This window comes from Salvelinus alpinus, chromosome 29, assembly GCF_045679555.1.
Source record: "Salvelinus alpinus chromosome 29, SLU_Salpinus.1, whole genome shotgun sequence".
In the NCBI taxonomy this organism is placed as follows: domain Eukaryota; kingdom Metazoa; phylum Chordata; class Actinopteri; order Salmoniformes; family Salmonidae; genus Salvelinus; species Salvelinus alpinus.
In genome coordinates this window covers 9,905,401-9,930,476 of record NC_092114.1, presented here as the reverse complement: position 1 = coordinate 9,930,476, position 25,076 = coordinate 9,905,401, and the positions used below count along the sequence as shown (strand labels likewise).

At 47.3% G+C, this 25,076-nt stretch overlaps 1 protein-coding gene across 1 annotated transcript in view; it reads left to right on the top strand.

The window, feature by feature from the left end:
• The window catches only part of csmd2 (CUB and Sushi multiple domains 2), an 899,615-nt gene that overhangs the window by 204,155 nt on the left and 670,384 nt on the right, over positions 1 to 25,076 (top strand). The window contains exon 4 of the mRNA XM_071373664.1: positions 19,895 to 20,089. Within this exon, the coding sequence (XP_071229765.1) occupies positions 19,895 to 20,089 (195 nt within the window). The remainder of the gene's footprint in view (positions 1 to 19,894; positions 20,090 to 25,076) is intronic.

Below are 25,076 nucleotides of genomic sequence, written 5' to 3'. Positions count from 1 at the left end.
AGGCGGCGATGTCCTACTGAAGGCCATAATGCCGGAAGGCCTGCTGGAAGAGTGCCTCAGCGACCTGGAGAGCAGTGGGGAGACCTGGAAGAGGGTTTAAATTACATGACTTCAAAAATCTATCCAGAATGGTGGTGAAACCGTCAGAGGGGAGATCGGTTACAAAGTCAATGGATAGATGAGACCAGGGTCGCTGAGGTAGGGGAAGCGGTAGGAGCTTCCCTGCTGGAGCATTCCGGGGAGACTTGGTTTGGGCACATACGGAACAGGATTTGACATAACGAGTGACATCCTGCGCCAAGGTGGGCCGCCAGTACTTCTCAACGATTGTAAGGAGTGCATATCTGGTGGCAGAGAAGACAGACGCAGGAGAGCAGAACTTGATAATAGCAGTTTAGTAGTAAAACCAACGGCATAAGAAATACAAAGTATGGGCACAATAACCCGACGCTCACCAGTCAAACAAAATGTGCACAAGCCCTTACAAGTAAACAATACCACACAAAGACATGGGGGGGGGGGACAGAGGGTTAAATACACAACACATCATGAGGGAAATGAGAACCAGGTGTGTGGGAAAATGAGACAAAACAAATGGAAAATAAAAAAATGGATCTGCGATGGCTAGAAGACTGGCGACGTTGACCGCCGAACACCGCCCGAACAAGGAGAGGCATCGAGAAATTGGGTATTGTGTGTATCTTTTTAGAATAAGGCTGTAACGTAACAAAATGTGGAAAAAGTCAAGGTGGTCTGAATACTTTCAGAAGGCTCGGTTTACGCTTCATGCATCAGCGGGTCCTTACTTTATATGTCCAAAAATCAATGTACAGTAGCAACTGCAGATTAATAATCCTGTTGAATATAATGTCTAAATGTAGATTTCCACCTAAATAAACATACCCAAAAGTAATTATTTATCATGAGATGCCAGCTTTAAGTGGTGTCAGATTTCACACCCTCAGTCACACAGGCGGAATGAAATACACTTCCCGAGACGGGGAGAACGAGGACTATCGCTGAGTAGTTATGATTTACCTTGCGCACAGCTCGATTTATAAAATGTCAATCAAAACCGGTACCAGAACCACACTCCTCCCCACTTTCGGGGAGTTCAAAGTGAGAGACACAGAATGATTGATAAACATGAAAATAAACATGAAAAACCAAAAAAAGAACTTGATTGTGGACATTCCATCAGTCCTGGAGAAAGAACATAAACATTTACTTACCACTGTGTTACCACAGGAACTAAACACGCTGTCAGAGAACACTGTGTTACCACAGGAACTAAACACACTGTCAGAGAACACTGTGTTACCACAGGAACTAAGCACACTGTCAGAGAACACTGTGTTACCACAGGAACTAAACACATTGTCAGAGAACACTGTGTTACCACAGGAACTAAACACACTGTCAGAGAACACTGTGTTACCACAGGAACTAAACACACTGTCAGAGAACACTGTGTTACCACAGGAACTAAACACATTGTCAGAGAACACTGTCTTACCACAGGAACTAAACACATTGTCAGAGAACACTGTGTTACCACAGGAACTAAACACACTGTCAGAGAACACTGTGTTACCACAGGAACTAAACACACTGTCAGAGAACACTGTGTTACCACAGGAACTAAACACACTGTCAGAGAACACTGTGTTACCACAGGAACTAAACACACTGTCAGAGAACACTGTGTTACCACAGGAACTAAACACGCTGTCAGAGAACACTGTGTTACCACAGGAACTAAACACATTGTCAGAGAACACTGTGTTACCACAGGAACTAAACACACTGTCAGAGAACACTGTGTTACCACAGGAACTAAACACGCAGTCAGAGAACACTGTGTTACCACAGGAACTAAACACACTGTCAGAGAACACTGTGTTACCACAGGAACTAAACACATTGTCAGAGAACACTGTGTTACCACAGGAACTAAACACTCTATCAGAGAACACTGTGTTACCACAGGAACTAAACACACTGTCAGAGAACACTGTGTTACCACAGGAACTAAACACGCTGTCAGAGAACACTGTGTTACCACAGGAACTAAACACGCTGTCAGAGAACACTGTGTTACCACAGGAACTAAACACATTGTCAGAGAACACTGTGTTACCACAGGAACTAAACACATTGTCAGAGAACACTGTGTTACCACAGGAACTAAACACTCTATCAGAGAACACTGTGTTACCACAGGAACTAAACACACTGTCAGAGAACACTGTGTTACCACAGGAACTAAACACATTGTCAGAGAACACTGTGTTACCACAGGAACTAAACACGCTGTCAGAGAACACTGTGTTACCACAGGAACTAAACACACTGTCAGAGAACACTGTGTTACCACAGGAACTAACCACACTGTCAGAGAACACTGTGTTACCACAGGAACTAAACACATTGTCAGAGAACACTGTGTTACCACAGGAACTAAACACATTGTCAGAGAACACTGTGTTACCACAGGAACTAAACACACTGTCAGAGAACACTGTGTTACCACAGGAACTAAACACACTGTCAGAGAACACTGTGTTACCACAGGAACTAAACACACTGTCAGAGAACACTGTGTTACCACAGGAACTAAACACACTGTCAGAGAACACTGTGTTACCACAGGAACTAAACACACTGTCAGAGAACACTGTGTTACCACAGGAACTAAACACACTGTCAGAGAACACTGTGTTACCACAGGAACTAACCACACTGTCAGAGAACACTGTGTTACCACAGGAACTAAACACATTGTCAGAGAACACTGTGTTACCACAGGAACTAAACACATTGTCAGAGAACACTGTGTTACCACAGGAACTAAACACACTGTCAGAGAACACTGTGTTACCACAGGAACTAAACACACTGTCAGAGAACACTGTGTTACCACAGGAACTAAACACACTGTCAGAGAACACTGTGTTACCACAGGAACTAAACACACTGTCAGAGAACACTGTGTTACCACAGGAACTAAACACACTGTCAGAGAACACTGTGTTACCACAGGAACTAAACACACTGTCAGAGAACACTGTGTTACCACAAGCAAAACAAAGCCAGATCAATAACCACAGACAGAAGGAGGGGAGCAGAGGAGGGGTTACGAGAGGAGAGGTGGAAGAATGGTTACATGTGGAGGGAGAGAAAATAGGTAATGAGTTTAGAAACTGAGAGAACTAACCTCAGATCAACATGAGTGAACTAAAGAAAAAGAGAGAAAGTGGGGCAGTGAGAAAGAGATGGATAGATGGATGGTTGGATGGATGGATGGATGGATGGATGGATGGATGGATGGATGGATGGATGGTTGGATGGTTGGATGGTTGGATGGATGGATGGTTGGATGGTTGGATGGTTGGATGGATGGATGGATGGATGGATGGTTGGATGGTTGGATGGATGGATGGATGGATGGATGGTTGGATGGTTGGATGGATGGATGGATGGATGGATGGATGGATGGATGGTTGGATGGTTGGATGGTTGGATGGATGGATGGTTGGATGGTTGGATGGATGGATGGATGGTTGGATGGTTGGATGGTTGGATGGTTGGATGGATTGATAAAGAGAAGGATGGATGAATGGATGAATGGATGGATGGATGGATGGATGGAGGGAGGGAGGGATGGATGGATGGTTGGATGGATTGATAAAGAGAAGGATGGATGAATGGATGGATGGATGGAGGGAGGGAGGGAGGGAGGGAGGGAGGGAGGGAGGGAGGGAGGGAGGGAGGGAGGGATGGATGATGGAGGGATGGATGGAGGGATGGATGGAGGGATGGATTGATAAAGAGAAGGATGGATAAAGAGAGAGCTATTTACATTAGCACTAATTAGGACACAGTTTTTTCACTGTGGAGGAGTGTGTGTGTGTGTGTGTGTGTGTGTGTGTGTGTGTGTGTGTGTGTGTGTGTGTGTGTGTGTGTGTGTAAGCAACAGTGATGTGTGTGTCTGACGTGAGATATTCTCATTGCACTCCACATTGAGGGTAGTTCGTTTTGGCAATAAATTCCATGTAATAGTTCCATTAACAATTTGATTGGTGTCCGGCGCTAGCTTAGATCTCAAGGCAGCCACGCTACCCATCAATAATATGCAGCTCTGAACAAAATATAATTATACAAAGCAGAAAAATCTCATCATCGCACTTCAAAATATTAAGCTCCTAAAATATCCTCTATCTACATATATAAAAGACAATTACTCTCCAAATGAATAAGCCTAAATATTTGGATGGGCTTCTGAGTGGCGCAGCTGTCCTAAGGCACTGCATCTCAGTGCTAGAGGCGTCACTACAGACCCTGGTTCGATTCCTGGCTGTATCATAACCGGCCCGTGATTGGGAGTCCAATAGGGTGGCACACAATTGGCCCAGAGTCGTCCGGGTTTGGCCGGGGTAGGATGTCATTGTAATAAGAGTCTGTTCTTAACTGACTTGTCTAGTTCAGTAAAGTTAAAGTAAAAAATAAAATATAAGCAACTGACATACTGACTTGTCAAAGTGAAAAATGTTACTGAATTAACAGCTATATAACACCTATATAACAGCTATATAACACCTATATAACACCTATATAACAGCTATATAACAGCTATATAACAGCTATATAACACCTATATAACACCTATATAACAGCTATATAACAGCTATATAACACCTATATAACACCTATATAACAGCTATATAACACCTATATAACAGCTATATAACAGCTATATAACAGCTATATAACAGCTATATAACAGCTATATAACAGCTATATAACAGCTATATAACAGCTATATAACACCTATATAACAGCTATATAACAGCTATATAACACCTATATAACAGCTATATAACACCTATATAACAGCTATATAACAGCTATATAACACCTATATAACAGCTATATAACAGCTATATAACACCTATATAACAGCTATATAACAGCTATATAACACCTATATAACAGCTATATAACAGCTATATAACACCTATATAACACCTATATAACAGCTATATAACAGCTATATAACAGCTATATAACACCTATATAACAGCTATATAACAGCTATATAACAGCTATATAACAGCTATATAACACCTATATAACAGCTATATAACAGCTATATAACAGCTATATAACAGCTATATAACACCTATATACCACCTACATAACAGCTATATGACACCTATATAACACCTATATAACAGCTATATAACACCTATATAACAGCTATATAACCACTATATAACAGCTATATAACACCTATATAACAGCTATATAACAGCTATATAACACCTATATAACAGCTATATAACACCTATATAACAGCTATATAACACCTATATAACAGCTATATAACAGCTATATAACACCTATATAACAGCTATATAACACCTATATAACAGCTATATAACACCTATATAACAGCTATATAACACCTATATAACAGCTATATAACAGCTATATAACACCTATATAACAGCTATATAACACCTATATAACAGCTATATAACACCTATATAACACCTATATAACAGCTATATAACAGCTATATAACACCTATATAACACCTATATAACAGCTATATAACACCTATATAACAGCTATATAACAGCTATATAACAGCTATATAACACCTATATAACAGCTATATAACAGCTATATAACAGCTATATAACACCTATATAACAGCTATATAACACCTATATAACAGCTATATAACAGCTATATAACACCTATATAACAGCTATATAACAGCTATATAACAGCTATATAACACCTATATAACAGCTATATAACACCTATATAACAGCTATATAACACCTATATAACAGCTATATAACACCTATATAACACCTATATAACACCTATATAACAGCTATATAACACCTATATAACAGCTATATAACAGCTATATAACACCTATATAACACCTATATAACACCTATATAACACCTATATAACACCTATATAACAGCTATATAACAGCTATATAACACCTATATAACAGCTATATAACAGCTATATAACACCTATATAACACCTATATAACAGCTATATAACAGCTATATAACAGCTACATTAAGAGCTATATCTGGACCTTAAGGAAGCCAGAGTACACTGTATCCCAAATAGCATAGTGTTCATTACGTAGTGCACTGCTTTTCACCAGGGTCCATGGGGAAATAGAGTGCCATTATACAATATCCCTCTCTCTATATAAAGAGTCAGGAAGCCATGGCGGAACAGGCGGAGCTACCGGGTGTTCTGGAAGACCTGCTCTGCTCTGCTCAACACCTTCCACACCCATTCGTCACAATCAAATCTATTCATTTCTACACCTCCATCTCTAGCTATAAATACACACTGCACCACTCTGTCCTTCTTCCTCAGCCGTCTGCCTATGAGGAGAAGAGGAGAGGAGGAGGAGAGGAGAGGAGAGGAGAGGAGAGGGGAGGAGGAGGAGAGGGGAGGAGGAGGAGAGGAGAGGAGGAGGAGAGGAGAGGGGAGGAGAGGAGAGGAGCATGCTTAAAGTGTGTGTGTGTGTGTGTGTGTGTGTGTGTGTGTGTGTGTGTGTGTGTGTGTGTGTTTGTCGTTGTTTGCGTGGGATGCTAAGGGTGATTTTATGGCGTGTTTGTGTGTGTGTGTGTGTGTGTGTGTTTGTGTTTGTTTGGGTGGGATGCTAAAGGTGATTTTATGGTGTGTGTGTGTGTGTGTGTGTGTGTGTGTGTGTGTGTGTGTGTGTGTGTGTGTGTGTGTGTGTGTGTGTGTGTGTGTGTGTGTGTGTGTGTGTGTGTGTTTGTTTGGGTGGGATGCTAAAGGTGATTTTATGGCGTGTGTGTGTGTGTGTGTGTGTGTGTGTGTGTGTGTGTGTGTGTGTGTGTGTGTGTGTGTGTGTGTGTTTGGGTGGGATGCTAAAGGTGATTTTATGGCGTGTGTGTGTGTGTGTGTGTGTGTGTGTGTGTGTGTGTGTGTGTGTGTGTGTGTGTGTGTGTGTGTGTGTGTGTGTGTGGGTGTGTGTGTGTGTGTGTTTGGGTGTGTGTGTGTGTGTGTGTGTGTGTGTGTGTGTGTGTGTGTGTGTGTGTGTGTGTGTGTGTGTGTGTGTGTGTGTGTGTTTGGGTGGGATGCTTAAAGTCTAATTGATAGAAGGTTGCTGGAGGGGAATAACATAAATGGATACAAACTAACACCCCCCCCTCCTACCCACAATACACTGTGGTATGTGGTGGACTTTGGATGGATCTCTGTAGCTCCACAGGGAAGTGCTTAGGAACAGATGGAACACCAAACATCTTGTATCACTGTCACCACAGTCCAAGTGTGTGTGTGTGTGTGTGTGTGTGTGTGTGTGTGTGTGTGTGTGTGTGTGTGTGTGTGTGTGTGTGTGTGTGTGTGTGTGTGTGTGTGTTATACAACACACAAATAAAACCATGAAACAGCATGATAATCCCTCCATCCCTGCCCTCTCCTCTCTCTCCTCTCTCTCCTCTCTTTCTCCTCTCTATCCTCTCTCCCCTCTCTTTCTCCTCTCTCCCCTCTCTATCATCTCGCTCCTCTCTCTCTCTCCTCTCTCTCTGCTTTCTTTCCTCTCCTCTTTCTCTCCTCTCTCCCCTCTCTCTCGCCTTTCTCCCCTCTCTCTCCTCGCGTTCCTCTCTCCTCTCTCTCTCCTCTCGCTCCTCTCCCCTCTCTCTCCTCTCTCCCCTCTCTCTCCTCTCACTCCTCTCTCTCTCCGCTCTCTCTCCTCTCTCTCTCCTCTCTCTCTCCTCTCTCTCTCCTTTCTCCCCTCTCTCTCCTCTCTCCCCTCTCTCTCGCCTTTCTCCCCTCTCTCTCCTCGCACTCCTCTCTCCTCTCTCTCTCCTCTCGCTTCTCTCCCCTCTCTCTCGCTCCTCTCTCTCCTTTCTCTCCTCTCTCCCCTCTCTCTCCTCTCCCATCTCTCTCCTCTCTCCCCTCTCTCTCTCCTCTCTCTCCTCTCCCCCCTCGCTCTCCTCTCCACACTCTCCTGTATTATAGCATTGGTTCTGACCACTGATGTCTAGATATTCCTGTATTTTCAACTGAGCGATAACCCTATTAGCATAGACACAAAGTCTGTGTGTATTAGCATATTAGCCGGAGGTGGTTGTTGTAGAATGGTCTCGCCCCAAGAACTGCTGGTGTTGAGAGGGAGGTTTTACACCCCCTGTGGATGAGACAGTGTTAGTGTTGAGAGGGAGGTTTTACATCCCCTGTGGATGAGACAGTGTTAGTGTTGAGAGGGAGGTTTTACACCCCCTGTGGATGAGACAGTGTTAGTGTTGAGAGGGAGGTTTTACATCCCCTGTGGATGAGACAGTGTTAGTGTTGAGAGGGAGGTTTTACATCCCCTGTGGATGAGACAGTGTTAGTGTTGCGAGGGAGGTTTTACACCCCCTGTGGATGAGACAGTGTTAGTGTTGAGAGGGAGGTTTTACACCCCCTGTGGATGAGACAGTGTTAGTGTTGCGAGGGAGGTTTTACACCCCCTGTGGATGAGACAGTGTTAGTGTTGAGAGGGAGGTTTTACACCCCCTGTGGATGAGACAGTGTTAGTGTTGCGAGGGAGGTTTTACACCCCCTGTGGATGAGACAGTGTTAGTGTTGAGAGGGAGGTTTTACACCCCCTGTGGATGAGACAGTGTTAGTGTTGAGAGGGAGGTTTTACATCCCCTGTGGATGAGACAGTGTTAGTGTTGAGAGGGAGGTTTTACACCCCCTGTGGATGAGACAGTGTTAGTGTTGAGAGGGAGGTTTTACACCCCCTGTGGATGAGACAGTGTTAGTGTTGAGAGGGAGGTTTTACACCCCCTGTGGATGAGACAGTGTTAGTGTTGCGAGGGAGGTTTTACACCCCCTGTGGATGAGACAGTGTTAGTGTTGAGAGGGAGGTTTTACATCCCCTGTGGATGAGACAGTGTTAGTGTTGAGAGGGAGGTTTTACACCCCCTGTGGATGAGACAGTGTTAGTGTTGAGAGGGAGGTTTTACACCCCCTGTGGATGAGACAGTGTTAGTGTTGAGAGGGTGGCCACAGCACTAAAAGGATTGAAAAAGCTTCTTCTACTTTCCCCAACGCACAAGTGGTTATCTCCACCCTGGTACCACGAAAATGCTTTCACATACAGCTGGTGAATGCAAGCATTTCGTGAGACTGTGCCTCAAAATCTAATGTCTACCTGGACCACCACTCCACTCTGGACTTGACCAGCCTTTACGACCAGGTCCACCTCTACAAGGCAGCAATACCAACTTTTGCCAGGACCCTGAAGAACGTCACCCTCGACCATAGTCCCAGCACCTCACACAGGAGCAACAGAGCAACGGACACCCGCCAGACCACAGCACCTCACACAGGAGCAACAGAGCAACGGACACCCGGCCAGACCACAGCACCTCACACAGGAGCAACAGAGCAACGGACACCCGGCCAGACCACAGCACCTCACACAGGAGCAACAGAGCAACGGACACCCGACCAGACCACAGCACCTCACACAGACATAACAGAGCAACGGACACCCGGCCAGACCACAGCACCTCACACAGGAGCAACAGAGCAACGGACACCCGGCCAGACCACAGCACCTCACACAGGAGCAACAGAGCAACGGACACCCGGCCAGACCACAGCACCTCACACAGGAGCAACAGAGCAACGGACACCCGACCAGACCACAGCACCTCACACAGACATAACAGAGCAACGGACACCCGGCCAGACCACAGCACCTCACACAGGAGCAACAGAGCAACGGACACCCGGCCAGACCACAGCACCTCACACAGGAGCAACAGAGCAACGGACACCCGGCCCAGGCCAGCGAGACTCCCTCCTAGACCTGCAAAACCCCCTCCTGAAGGAACTGCACATAGAGAACCCACGCCGAAGAGGACCTACACGCAGACCACAGCATCACCAACCACACCCCCAATCCCCCAAATAAACCCTGGCCACACCCTATATAGGCCCCCCCATATCAGACCTATGCCCCTTCTGCCCCCTCCCCCATGCCCCCCGCCCCTGTGGCAAGGACCTCAACATGACAGCAGGACATATGCCCAGAACGTGAGCAGAGCAACAGGCCCAACCCCCACTATTACACCCGTCCAAGCCCCATCCTGCAACCTAAGAGGTGTGTATCAGATGCTCAACATGCTCTGCTCACACCTACTGTGATGTTCCAGACCTAAACCACACAAAAACAACACTAGACACTATGGAACACAAAGCTTTTACTCTCTCATCCTGGAATATGCAAGGTCTGAGATCATCTGCCTTTGGCCTAAAGAGCAGGAACCTGGACTTCATCAAAGAAATCGGTAATGCAGACATTGTCATCCTGCAAGAAACCTGGTACAGAGGAGACGGACCCACTGGTTGCCCTCTAGGTTACAGAGAACTGGTAGTCCCATCCACCAAACTACCAGGTGTGAAACAGGGAAGGGACTCAGGGGGAATGCTAATTTGGTATAGAGCAGACCTAACTCACTCCATTAAACTAATCAAAACAGGAACATTTTACATTTGGCTAGAAATTCAAAAGGAAATTATCTTAACAGAGAAAAATGTCCTCCTGTGTGCTACCTATATCCCCCCACTAGAATCCCCATACTTTAATGAAGACAGCTTCTCCATCCTGAATGAGGAAATCAATCATTTCCAGGCCCAGGGACATGTATTAGTCTGTGGCGACCTAAATGCCAGAACTGGACAAGAACCTGACACCCTCAGCACACAGGGGGACAAACACCTACCTGGAGGTGACAGCATTCCCTCCCCCATATGCCCCCCTAGGCACAACTATGACAACATAACCAACAAAAACGGGTCACAACTCCTGCAGCTCTGTCGCACGCTGGGTATGTACATAGTCAATGGTAGGCTTCGAGGGGACTCCTATGGTAGGTTCACCTATAGCTCATCTCTTGGCAGTAGCACTGTAGACTACTTTATCACTGACCTCAACCCAGAGTCTCTCAGAGCGTTCACAGTCAGCCCACTGACACCCCTATCAGACCACAGCAAAATCACAGTCTACTTGAACAGAGCAATACTCAATCACGAGGCATCAAAGCCAAAGGAACTGAGTAACATTAAGAAATGCTATAGATGGAAGGAATGCAGTTTGGAAATCTACCAAAAAACAATTAGACAACAGCAAATTCAATCCCTTTTAGACAACTTCCTGGGTAAAACGTTCCACTGCAATAGTGAAGGTGTAAACTTGGCAGTAGAAAATCTTAACAGTATATTTGACCTCTCAGCTTCCCTATCAAACCTAAAAATCTCAAATAGAAAACCGAAGAAAATGAACAACAATGACAAATGGTTTGATGACGAATGCAAAAATCTAAGAAATAAATTGAGAAACCTGTCCAACCAAAAACATAGAGACCCGGAAAACCTGAGTCTACGCCTTCACTATGGTGAATCACTAAAACAATACAGAAATACACTACGGAAAAAGAAGGAACAGCACGTCAGAAATCAGCTCAATGTAATTGAAGAATCCATAGACTCTAACCACTTCTGGGAAAATTGGAAAACACTAAACAAACAACAACACGAAGAATTATCTATCCAAAATGGAGATGTATGGGTAAACCACTTCTCCAATCTTTTTGGCTCTATAACAAAGAATAAAGAGCAAAAACATATACATGATCAAATACAAATCCTTGAATCAACTATTAAAGACTACCAGAACCCACTGGATTCTCCAATTACCTTGAACGAGTTACAGGACAAAATAAAAACCCTCCAACCCAAAAAGGCCTGTGGTGTTGATGGTATCCTTAATGAAATGATCAAATATACAGACAACAAATTCCAATTGGCTATATTAAAACTCTTTAACATCGTCCTTAGCTCTGGCATCTTCCCCAATATTTGGAACCAAGGACTGATCACCCCAATCCACAAAAGTGGAGACAAATTTGACCCCAATAACTACCGTGGAATATGCGTCAACAGTAACCTTGGGAAAATACTCTGCATTATCATTAACAGCAGACTCGTACATTTCCTCAATGAAAACAATGTACTGAGCAAATGTCAAATTGGCTTTTTACCAAATTACCGTACAACAGACCATGTATTCACCCTACACACCCTAATTGACAACCAAACAAACCAAAACAAAGGCAAAGTCTTCTCATGCTTTGTTGATTTCAAAAAAGCCTTCGACTCAATTTGGCATGAGGGTCTGCTATACAAATTGATGGAAAGTGGTGTTGGGGGAAAAACATACGACATTATAAAATCCATGTACACAAACAACAAGTGTGCGGTTAAAATTGGCAAAAAAACACACACATTTCTTCACACAGGGTCGTGGGGTGAGACAGGGATGCAGCTTAAGCCCCACCCTCTTCAACATATATATCAACGAATTGGCGAGGGCATTAGAACAGTCTGCAGCACCTGGCCTCACCCTACTAGAATCCGAAGTCAAATGTCTACTGTTTGCTGATGATCTGGTGCTTCTGTCACCAACCAAGGAGGGCCTACAGCAGCACCTAGATCTTCTGCACAGATTCTGTCAGACCTGGGCCCTGACAGTAAATCTCAGTAAGACCAAAATAATGGTGTTCCAAAAAAGGTCCAGTCGCCAGGACCACAAATTCCATCTAGACACCGTTGCCCTAGAGCACACAAAAAACTATACATACCTCGGCCTAAACCTCAGCACCACAGGTAACTTCCACAAAGCTGTGAACGATCTGAGAGACAAGGCAAGAAGGGCATTCTATGCCATCAAAAGGAACATAAATTTCAACATACCATTGTTGGCCGTGTGGTTTGGCCTCAGGCCAGTAAGTGTGAGCAGAGCCTGCTGAGCATCTGGTACATGCCGTTGGCTTGGGCGAGTGTAAGAGTGGGGGTTGGGCCTGTTTGCCCGCTCACTACCTGGGCGTATGTGTGACTTCCATGTTGATGCCCTCTTTGCAGGGGTGGGGTGCATGGGGTGGGCAGGAGTGGCATAGGTCTGATCTGAGGGGGCCTAAATTGGGTGTGGGCATGGTTGATGTGGGGGGGGTGTGTAGGTCCAGGGGGGGGTCTTGGAGGGTGTCTCGCTGGTCTTGGTGGGGTGTCTATTGATCTGTTGCTCCTGTGTGAAGTGTTGGGGCTGCGTTTGAGAGCGATGTCCTTTAGAGTCCGGGCAAAGGTGGGCACTGCTGCCTTGTAGAGGTGGACCTGGTCATAGAGGCTGTTCAAGTCCAGGGTGGAGTGGTGGGCCAGAAAAACATTTGGTTTTGAGGCACAGTCACGGGAGATGCTTGCGTTTACCCGCTGTATTGTAGCAGGGTGGAAGTCTTTTCGTGGTAGCAGGGTGGAGACAACCACTTGTGCGTTGGGGAAAGTAGAAGAAGCTTTTTCGATCACTCCCTTCAGTGCTGTGGCCACCCTTTCCTGCTGTGCTCTCAGGTCGTTTGTGCCTGTGTGTATTATTATGTGGCTAGGTGAGCCTAGTTTGTCCTCAGACAGAAGGTCTAGGGCGCGCTGGGTGTTTGGACACCAGAGTTTAGACACACTGTGTTTGGGAAAAAGTTTTTTTTCTTCTATATATTTCCCATTTGAGTCCATAAGAAGGACAATCTGTGTCTTGTGTTTGTCCTCAGTGGGTGTGGGGGGGTTGTCAGGAGGGCTATCAGGGTGGCTGACAGGGGGGGTGCTCAGAGGGGGTGAGAGCTGCTGGGCTTGGGGTTTTTCTTTTGTCTGTTCTGTTGTGATGTCGTTTCTATGGTCAGGGTCTGGTGTGGACTGTTCTGCTGTGGTGTCGAGACTTTTGTCGGGTGCTGAGGTGGGCTGTTCTGCTGGCGTCTCTGTGGGGATGGCCACCTCCCTAGTGGGTTGTTCTCTGTCACATGCCATCCCCCTCAACCTCTCCTCCTGTAGTCTGATCCTCTCCTCCATCCCCTTCTCCCTCTCCTCCTGTAGTCTGATCCTCTCCTCCATCCCCCTCTCCCTCTCCTCCTGTAGTCTGATCCTCTCCTCTAGTGCTCTGTTCTTCTCCTGCTCCTGCTCTTTCTCCTGTTGATGTTGTCTCACCACTGTCCATAGTGCAGATATGTCTTTCTCCACCTCCGGCTCTCCAGGTCTGGTTAAGGGGGTGTTGTTGTGCTGGACTGTTGTCTGGGTCTGTGCTGACTGGAGTGTGATCACCTGCTGTTCCAGCTCCACCTGCCTTACCTCCAGCTGGGTGAATTTATCCTTCATTTCAATGAGGGAGAAGTACTCTGTACTGGGAGGTTGACTGTCTGCTGAGGGTTGCTCGTCTGTGTGGTTATATGATGAAGACGTCTGGTCTGACCCGCTTGGGGTGGGGGTATCTTTATCAAGGGAGAGCTTCTCCTGCTGGGCTAATTCTTTGATTTGGTGAAAGTCCAGCTGAAACTGTTTGTGGTTGCCCTGTACCATTACTGTTCCAGACTTATAGAGATTTATATTAGCTGACTCCTCGTCCTCGTTGTCAAGAATCCTGAGTTTCCACCCCTCGTTAACCCCCCCTCTCTTAACAAAGGGGTAGTGTGCTAATATAGCACTGTGCCATGCCACTGGATGGTTTGTGTAGAAGATAAGGTTGCTGATGTTCCCATTTTTGTAATAGTCAGCAAAAAGTGTCTCTTGATTTTCCATAAGGAGCTTCATTTTGTGATCTTTTCTTGCCTTATCATTCTTTACAATGACAGGGTACTGTATTTTAATTACCTCTGAACAGCGGGAGGCAGCTTCTAAGGCCTCTCCATTTGGTTGGGGTAGACTATTCGACTCTCCTGCCATTGTTGGGCTAATGGGCTTTGACACCTCTCACTTGACACTTAAGTGCTAGATGAAGTTGTATCAAGCTTGGCAGAGTTATGTTACTATTCAGTCCTTATAAAGTAATGTCATGTATTATTCTTCTTGGCTTTTGGAAATAGAATATAGTTTCAGACTAAACATTACTCACTCAGTTCCAGGTTGGGTGGTGTTCTCAGGTTTCTGTTGTTTTCCAGAGAATTTGCTGTATAGAATAATTAATCCTTGGTATTTGTGAACTTTTCAGGTGATTCTGTAATTCCGTCCAAAATCAGGTTGTAGGTTTCGAGTTTTGATTTGAAGTGAGGGTTATGTTGTAGAGGGTAGCATCCTGTATGTGTTCCTGACAAAAAATCCAAGTTTATCTAACTCTAAATGTATATTTTTTAAAGAAAATGCTGAAAAATGCAGGAGCTCATCTGATCGTGACCTCTCTGTCTCTCTGTCTCTCTGTCTCTCTGTCTCTCTGTCTCTCTGTCTCTCTGTCTCTCTGTCTCTCTGTCTCTCTGTCTCTCTGTCTCTCTGTCTCTCTGTCTCTCTCTCTCTCTGTCTCTCTGTCTCTCTGTCTCTCTGTCTCTCTGTCTCTCTGTCTCTCTCTCTCTCTCTCTCTCTCTGTCTCTCTCTCTCTCTCTCTCTCTCTCTCTCTCTCTCTCTCTCTCTCTGTCTCTCTCTCTCTCTCTCTCTCTCTCTCTCTCTCTCTCTCTCTCTCTCTCTCTCTCTCTCTCTCTCTCTCTCTCTCTCTCTCTCTCTCTCTCTCTCTCTCTCTCTCTCTCTCTCTCTCTCAGTTCAAGGGGCTTTATTGGCATGGGAAACATGTGTTAACATTGCCAAAGCAAGTGAGGTAGATAATATACAAAAGTGAAATAAACAATACAAATTAACAGTAAACATTACACATACAGAAGTTTCAAAACAAAAAAGACATTACAAATGTCATATTATATATATACAGTGTTGTAACAATGTACAAATGGTTAAAGCACACAAGTTAAAATAAATAAGCATAAATATGGGTTGTATTTACAATGGTGTTTGTTCTTCACTGGTTGCCCTTTTCTTGTGGCAACAGCTCTCTCTCTCTCTCAAATGTTAACATTGCCAAAGCAAGTGAAATAGATAATAAACAACTGTGAAAGTAAAAATGAACAGTAAACATTACACTCACACAAGTTCCAAGATAGATTGCTACAAGTCCATCAGTATCAGTCACGGTCCTTTCCTCCTTTTAATTATGTGTCTGTCAGGAAGAGGAGGAGGCAGAGAAGGGGGCTCTGATCTGAGGCTGACAGCCGTCTGAGTCAGAACAGGATATACTGTGTGTGTGTGTGTGTGTGTGTGTGTGTGTGTGTGTGTGTGTGTGTGTGTGTGTGTGTGTGTGTGTGTGTGTGTGTGTGTGTGTGTGTGTGTGTGTGTGTGTGTGTGTGTGTGTGTGTGTGTGTGTGTGTGTGTGTGAGCTGGGTCCAGGCTGTCTGTTGACCTGGTGTTTACTGTCTGATGTGTTATGAAGAGGATGAGTGATGAAGAGGGAGAGATACACATCGTCTGTCTCTTTGTCCCTCTGTCTCTCTCCTCACCATCTGCCCAATGTGTCCATACACACACTGATATAATGTCTGGGACGAGAGGGACGAGAGGGGTGAGAGGAGTGAGAGGGGTGAGAGAGGTCAGAGGGGTGAGAGGGGTGAGAAGGGTGAGAGTGTTGCAAGGGGTGACGGGTGAGAAGGGTGAGAGGGGTGAGATAGGTGAGAGGGGTGAGAGGAGTGAGAGATGAGAGGGGTGAGAGAGGTGAGTGGTGAGAGGGGTGCGAGAGGTGTGAGGGTTGAGGGGTGAGAGTGGTGAGGGGTGAGAGGGGTGAGAGAGGTGAGGGGTTAGAGGGGTGAGAGAGGGGAGGGGTGAGAGTGATGAGAGTGGTGATAGGGGTGAGAGAGGTGAGGGGTGAGATGGGTGAGACATGTGAGGGGTGAGAGGGGTGAGAGAGGTGAGGGGTGAGAGGGGTGAGAGAGGTGAGAGAGGTGAGAGGGGTGAGAGGGGTGAGAGAGGTGAGAGATTAGAGGGGTGAGAGTGGTGAGAGTGGTGAGAGGGGTGAGAGAGGGGAGGGGTGAGAGTGATGAGAGTGGTGATAGGGGTGAGAGGGGTGAGAGAGGTGAGGGGTGAGAGTGGTGAGAGGGGTGAGAGAGGTGAGAGGGGTGAGAGATGTGAGGGGTGAGAGGGGTGAGAGAGGTGAGGGGTGAGAGGGGTGAGAGGGTTGAGAGGGGTGAGAGAGTTGAGGGGTGAGAGGAGTGAGGGGTGAGAGTAGTGAGATAGGTGAGAGAGGTGCGATGGGTGAGAGGGGTGAGAGAGGTGAGGGGTGAGAGGGGTGAGAGAGGTGAGGGGTGAGAGGGGTGAGAGGGTTGAGAGGGGTGAGAGAGTTGAGGGGTGAGAGGAGTGAGGGGTGAGAGGAGTGAGAGGGGTGAGAGGAGTGAGAGGGGTGAGAGAGGTGCGATGGGTGAGAGGGGTGAGAGAGGTGAGGGGTGATAGGAACTGCAGGAAGGTCCCTTAGAAATCTGGATTCCCAATGAAAACTCATTGAAAAGAGAGTAACTTCAACAACAACAAAAAATCTGAATGGTTTGTCCTCTGGGTTTTGCCTGCCAAATAAGTTCTGTTATAGTCACAGACATGATTCAAACAGTTTTAGAAACTGCCGAATGTTTTCTATCCAATACTAATAATAATATGAATATATTAGCATCTGGGACTGAGTAGGAGGCAGTTTACCCTGGGCACACTTTTCATCCAAACGTGAAAATGCTGCCCCCTATCCTAGAGAAGTTAACTCCCCACAACAGCAACTCCCTGGTTCCAGCATTTGACGCCCATCCATGTCTGAGTACGTCGGGAGATAGCGTTGTCGTGGAAAATGTTAAGAAATATTTTACTCCGAGCTGTGCTTTAATAGGTTGTTTGTAGATGGAAGGCCGTGTTACCCAACAGAGTCCTTCCTGTCCTCTGAAGACTGTCTGGTAGAACGGAGGCGTTGTAGTAACATCGTGTGTTTTGGTAGAAGAGACACTATGTCCGTCCTTTCCTAGCCCACGTTTACAACTGCTGCTGCTGCTCACTCAACGGCTAGGAGGTATCACTTCTTTAGTGAATAAGAGTTCAAAGTTCATACCAAGTTGGCATACTTGGAGCTCACGCTTAGCCCTTTTAATGCATGGACCGTCGTCCTCACGTCCTCGGGAACACACATGTAACATTTCCGTAAAGGGTTTATGTAGTAGGGAGTGAAGGGCATGTTTAATAGTTCACAACCAATGTCTGTTCACATGGGCGGGGCCACTGAGTTGAGCATAGTTCAATTATGAATAAAACAATTATCTCATTTACAAGCTAAAATTACATTTCATCTGTTCACAAATAGTTTCATATTTAAACATTTAAATTGCACAACAATTCCATTTGAATCTGATAACTAGAATGTGTAGACTTTCCAAGATACAGTTTATGTCGTCCTGTCATCAGTAATCATGTCCCAGATGACAAGTGATCTGACATCATATTCATTAAGTACCAAGGCATATTTTCAACTGGTTGGATAACCGAAATAGGGTTCTGGTCACCACCCTTTTGATGTTCCCAGACTCTCTCTATGTTAACAAAGGGATTTTCAGTAGTCACATCGGTAGAGTAGAGAGAGGAAAAAGGGGAAAGGTATTTATGGGGGTAATAAACCTCAACAACATGGCAAACGTCATAACAGTGTGTAAACCATCCTCAGGGTGGTGTAGATGGTGATGGGAGTAACCACCGTCAGGGTGGTGTAGATGGTGATGGGAGTAACCATCGTCAGGGTGGTGTAGATGGTGATGGGAGTAACCATCGTCAGGGTGGTGTAGATGGTGATGGGAGTAACCACCGTCAGGGTGGTGTAGATGGTGATGGGAGTAACCATCGTCAGGGTGGTGTAGATGGTGATGGGAGTAACCACCGTCAGGGTGGTGTAGATGGTGATGGGAGTAACCATCGTCAGGGTGGTGTAGATGGTGATGGGAGTAACCATCCTCAGGGTGGTGTAGATGGTGATGGGAGTAACCATCCTCAGGGTGGTGTAGATGGTGATGGGAGTAACCATCGTCAGGGTGGTGTAGATGGTGATGGGAGTAACCATCGTCAGGGTGGTGTAGATGGTGATGGGAGTAACCATCGTCAGGGTGGTGTAGATGGTGATGGGAGTAACCATCGTCAGGGTGGTGTAGATGGTGATGGGAGTAACCACCGTCAGGGTGGTGTAGATGGTGATGGGAGTAACCATCGTCAGGGTGGTGTAGATGGTGATGGGAGTAACCACCGTCAGGGTGGTGTAGATGGTGATGGGAGTAACCATCCTCAGGGTGGTGTAGATGGTGATGGGAGCAACCATCAAACATTCATTTTTTTGTTGTTGATTTTTCTTTAAACCTGTCCCAAACCTTAACCCTTACCTACACTTACCTTAACCCTTACCTACACTTACCTTGACCCTTACCTTTACCCTTACCAACACTTACCTTAACCCTTACCTTAACCCTTACCTTAACCCTTACCTACACTTACCTTAACCCCCCTCTCTCTCTCTCTCTCTCTCTCTCTCTCTCTCTCTCTCTCTCTCTCTCTCTCTCTCTCTCTCTCTCTCTCTCTCTCTCCTCCCAGCTCTACCCAGCTATACATGTGGTAACCTCTCTCTCTCTCTCTCTCTCTCTCTCTCTCTCTCTCTCTCTCTCTCTCTCTCTCTCTCTCTCCTCCCAGCTCTACCCAGCTATACATGTGGTAACCTCTCTCCCTCTCTCTCTCTCCTCCCAGCTCTACCCAGCTATACCTGTGGTAACCTCTCTCTCTCTCTCTCTCCCTCCTCCCAGCTCTACCCAGCTATACCTGTGGTAACTTCTCTCTCTCTCTCTCCTCCCAGCTCTACCCAGCTATACCTGTGGTAACCTCTCTCTCTCTCTCTCTCTCTCTCCTCCCAGCTCTACCCAGCTATACCTGTGGTAACCTCTCTCTCTCTCTCTCTCTCTCTCTCTCCTCCCAGCTCTACCCAGCTATACCTGTGGTAACCCCGGCCAGCTGGTCAACGGTCTTCAACAGGGCTCAACCTTAAACATTGGAGAGAAGATCAGGTACAGTTGCAGCCCCGGCTACGTGTTGGAGGGTCACACCACGCTGTCCTGTCTGGCTACGTCTGCTGGGACCGCAGCATGGGACTTCCCCCTGCCCTACTGCAGAGGTACCTACACACACACACACACACACACACACACACACACACACACACACACACACACACACACACACACACACACACACACACCGATACACACACCGATACACACACCGATACACACACACACACACCGATACACACACACACACACACACACACACACACACACACACACACACACACACACACACACACACACACACACACACACACACACACACACCCTGATACACACACGCTGATACACACACACTGATACACACATGCTGATACACACACACAGATACACACACACACCGGTACACACACACACTGATACACACACACCGGTACACACACACACCGGTACACAAACACCGGTACACACACACACACCGGTACACAAAAACACACCGGTACACACACACTGATACACACACACTGATACACACACACACACCGGTACACACACACTGATACACACATGCTGATACACACACACAGATGCACACACACCGGTACACACACACACTGATACACACACAACGGTACACACACACTGATACACACACACTGATACACACACACACAACGGTACACACACACTGATACACACACACTGATACACACACACTGATACACACACACACAACGGTACACACACACTGATACACACACACTGATACACACACACTGATACACACACACACACACACACCGGTACACACACACTGATACACACACTGGTACACTTACGCTCGCACGCACGCACACACACACACACACACACACAGACACACACACACATAGACAGACAGACAGACAGACAGACAGACAGACAGACAGACAGACAGACAGACAGACAGACAGACAGACAGACAGACAGACAGACAGACAGACAGACACACACACACACACACACACACACACACACACACACACACACACACACACACACACATACACACATAGACAGACAGACAGACAGACAGACAGACAGACAGACAGACAGACAGACAGACAGACACACACACACACACACACACACACACACACACACACACACACACACACACACACACACACACACACACACACACACACACACACACACACACACACCATCTCTGTCTCAGTGCTTGTAGTTTGTGTCATGCTTAGCAGAGTGCTGTGACAGAGTCATCTGAGCCCTCAGGAAGCCCACGTACAGACATACATGGTGTGTGTGTTTGTCTCTGTGTGTGTGTGTACCGGTGTGTGCCTCTGTGTGTGTGTGTGTGTCTGTGTGTGTGTGTCTGTGTGTGTGTGTGTGTGTGTGTGAGAGAGAGGGAGAGCAAAATCACACATACTGGGCACAGAGAGCCACAACAGTACCCCCCTTTACCTCTATCTCCTCCATCCCTCCATCCCTCCATTCCTCCATCCCTCCATCCCTCCATCCCTCTATCTCCTCCATCCCTCCATACCTCCATCCCTCTATCTCCTCCATCCCTCCATCCCTCCATCCCTCCATACCTCCATCCCTCTATCTCCTCCATCCCTCCATCCATCAATCCCTCCATCCCTCCATCCATCCCTCCATCCCTCCATCCCTCAGTCCCTCCATCCCTCCATCCATCCCTCCATTCCTCCATCCCTCCATCCCTCCATTCCTCCATTCCTCCATCATCCATCCCTCCATCCCTCAATCCCTCCATCCCTCCATCCATCCCTCCATTCCTCCATCCCTCCCTCCCTCTATCTCCTCCATCCCTCCATCCCTCCATCCCTCCATCCCTCTATCTCCTCCATCCCTCCATCCCTCCATCCCTCCATCCATCCCTCCCTCCATCCCTCCATCCCTCCCTCCCTCCATCCCTCCATCCCTCCATCCCTCCATCCTCCATCCCTCCATCCCTCCATCCCTCCATCCCTCCATCCCTCCATCCTCCATCCCTCCATCCCTCCATCCCTCCCTCCCTCCATCCCTCCATCCCTCCATCCCTCCATCCCTCCCTCCCTCCCTCCCTCCCTCCCTCCATCCCTCCATCCCTCCATCCCTCCATCCCTCCATTCCTCCATTCCTCCATCCCCCCCTCCCTCCCTCCATCCCTCCATCCCTCCATCCTCCATCCCTCCATTCCTCCATCCCTCCATCCCTCCATCCTCCATCCCTCCGTCCCTCCATCCATCCATCCATCCCTCCATCCCTCCATCCCTCCATCCCTCCATCCCTCCATCCCTCCATCCCTCCATCCCTCCATCCTCCATCCCTCCATCCCTCCATCCTCCATCCCTCCATCCCTCCATCCCTCCATCATCCATCCCTCCCTCCCTCCATCCCTCCATCCTCCATACCTCCATCCATCCATCCCTCCATCCTCCATACCTCCATCCCTCCATCCCTCCATCCCTCCATCCATCCATCCCTCCATCCCTCCATCCCTCCATCCTCCATACCTCCATCCCTCCATCCCTCCATCCCTCCATCCTCCATACCTCCATACCTCCATCCCTCCATCCTCCATCCCTCCATTCCTCCATTCCTCCATACCTCCATCCCTCCATCCCTCCATCCATCCATCCTCCATCCCTCCATCCCTCCATCCCTCCATCCCTCCATCCCTCCATCCCTCCATCCCTCCATCCCTCCATCCCTCCCTCCCTCCATCCCTCCATCCCTCCATCCCTCCATCCCTCCCTCCCTCCCTCCCTCCCTCCCTCCCTCCCTCCCTCCATTCCTCCATCCCTCCATCCCTCCATCCCTCCATCCCTCCATTCCTCCATCCCCCCCTCCCTCCCTCCATCCCTCCATCCCTCCATCCTCCATCCCTCCATTCCTCCATCCCTCCATCCCTCCATCCTCCATCCCTCCGTCCCTCCATCCATCCATCCCTCCATCCCTCCATCCCTCCATCCCTCCATCCCTCCATCCCTCCATCCCTCCATCCCTCCATCCTCCATCCCTCCATCCCTCCATCCTCCATCCCTCCATCCCTCCATCCCTCCATCATCCATCCCTCCCTCCCTCCATCCCTCCATCCTCCATACCTCCATCCATCCATCCCTCCATCCTCCATACCTCCATCCCTCCATCCCTCCATCCCTCCATCCCTCCATCCCTCCATCCCTCCATCCCTCCATCCCTCCATCCTCCATACCTCCATCCCTCCATCCCTCCATCCCTCCATCCTCCATACCTCCATACCTCCATCCCTCCATCCTCCATCCCTCCATTCCTCCATTCCTCCATACCTCCATCCCTCCATCCCTCCATCCCTCCATCCCTCCATTCCTCCATTCCTCCATACCTCCATACCTCCATCCCTCTATCTCCTCCATCCCTCCATTCCTCCATTCCTCCATACCTCCATCCCTCCATCCTCCATCCCTCTATCTCCTCCATCCCTCCATCCTTCATACCTCCATACCTACATCCCTCTATCTCCTCCATCCCTCCATCCCTCCATACCTACATCCCTCTATCTCCTCCATCCCTCCATCCCTCCATACCTCCATCCCTCTATCTCCTCCATCCCTCCATTCCTCCATTCCTCCATCTATCCCTCCATTCCTCCATCCCTCCATACCTACATCCCTCTATCTCCTCCATCCCTCCATCCATCCATACCTCCATCCCTCTATCTCCTCCATCCCTCCATTCCTCCATTCCTCCATCTATCCCTCCATCCCTCCATTCCTCCATTCCTCCATCTATCCCTCCATTCCTCCATTCCTCCATCCCTCCATCATCCAGCCCTCCACTCCTCCATCCCTCCATCCCTCTATTCCTCCATCCCTCCATCCTCCATCCCTCCATCCCTCCATCCCTCCATCCCTCTTTCAGCCTTCCTTCCCATCTCCCAATCCAAGTTCCCTACCATGTGCACAGTTGTGCAAATCCAAACCCATTTCCTCTCCTCCGCTCCCTTCCTTTCTCTCTCTCCTTCTCTCCCTCCATCCCTCTTTCTCTACTCTCCTCCCTCCCTCTGTCTTTCTCCCTCCATCCCTCTTTCTCTCTCTCCTTCTCTCCCTCCATCCCTCTTTCTCTCTCTCCTTCTCTCCTTCCCTCAACTTTTTTGTTTTGTTTGTTCCCCCACCCCATGTTGTCCAGCTGAAACAAAGTACCAGGGCATGCTGGGATATCATACATGTGTCACTTCCTCCGGAGTAATTACATGGCAACACGTTTTAGAAACTGGCAATTTAATTGAGGACTCTCGCTGCGGCAGGGCCACATAAACGCTAGTGAACATGCCTGAACGCTCTCTCATAATGCATAAATGTATTGTTAATGTCACTACAATTATCTTGCCCGGCCATACGTTTGACAGCACAGCTGTACAGCAAATAAAATGAAGCAATAGCCGGATGGAACTTGTATAATATTCTGGGAATGGGGGGGGGGGGGGGGTGGCTCTGTGTCAACTGCGAACCAGTTGGATCAGATCACAGTCAACTCTCATATAGCAGTTATCTTTTGTTGTTTAGGCTCTGTCTCTCGATCTCTATCCTCTATCCTCTTCTCCCTCCTCTCATTCTCTATCCTCTATCCTCTTCTCCCTCCTCTCATTCTCTATCCTCTATCCTCTCCTCCCTCCTCTCCTCCTCTCCTCCTCTCCTCTATCCTCTCATTCTCTATCCTCTATCCTCTCCTCCCTCCTCTCCTCCTCTCCTCCTCTCCTCTATCCTCTCATTCAATTCAATTCAATTCAAGGGGCTTTATTGGCATGGGAAACATGTGTTAACATTGCCAAAGCAAGTGAGGTAGATAATATACAAAAGTGAAATAAACAATAAAAATGAACAGTAAACATTACACATACAGAAGTTTCAAAACAATAAAGACATGACAAATGTCATACTATATATATGCAGTGTTGTAACAATGTACAAATGGTTAAAGCACACAAGTTAAAATAAATAAACATAAATATGGGTTGTATTTACAATGGTGTTTGTTCTTCACTGGTTGCCCTTTTCTTGTGGCAACAGGTCACAAATCTTGCTGCTGTGATGGCACACTGTGGAA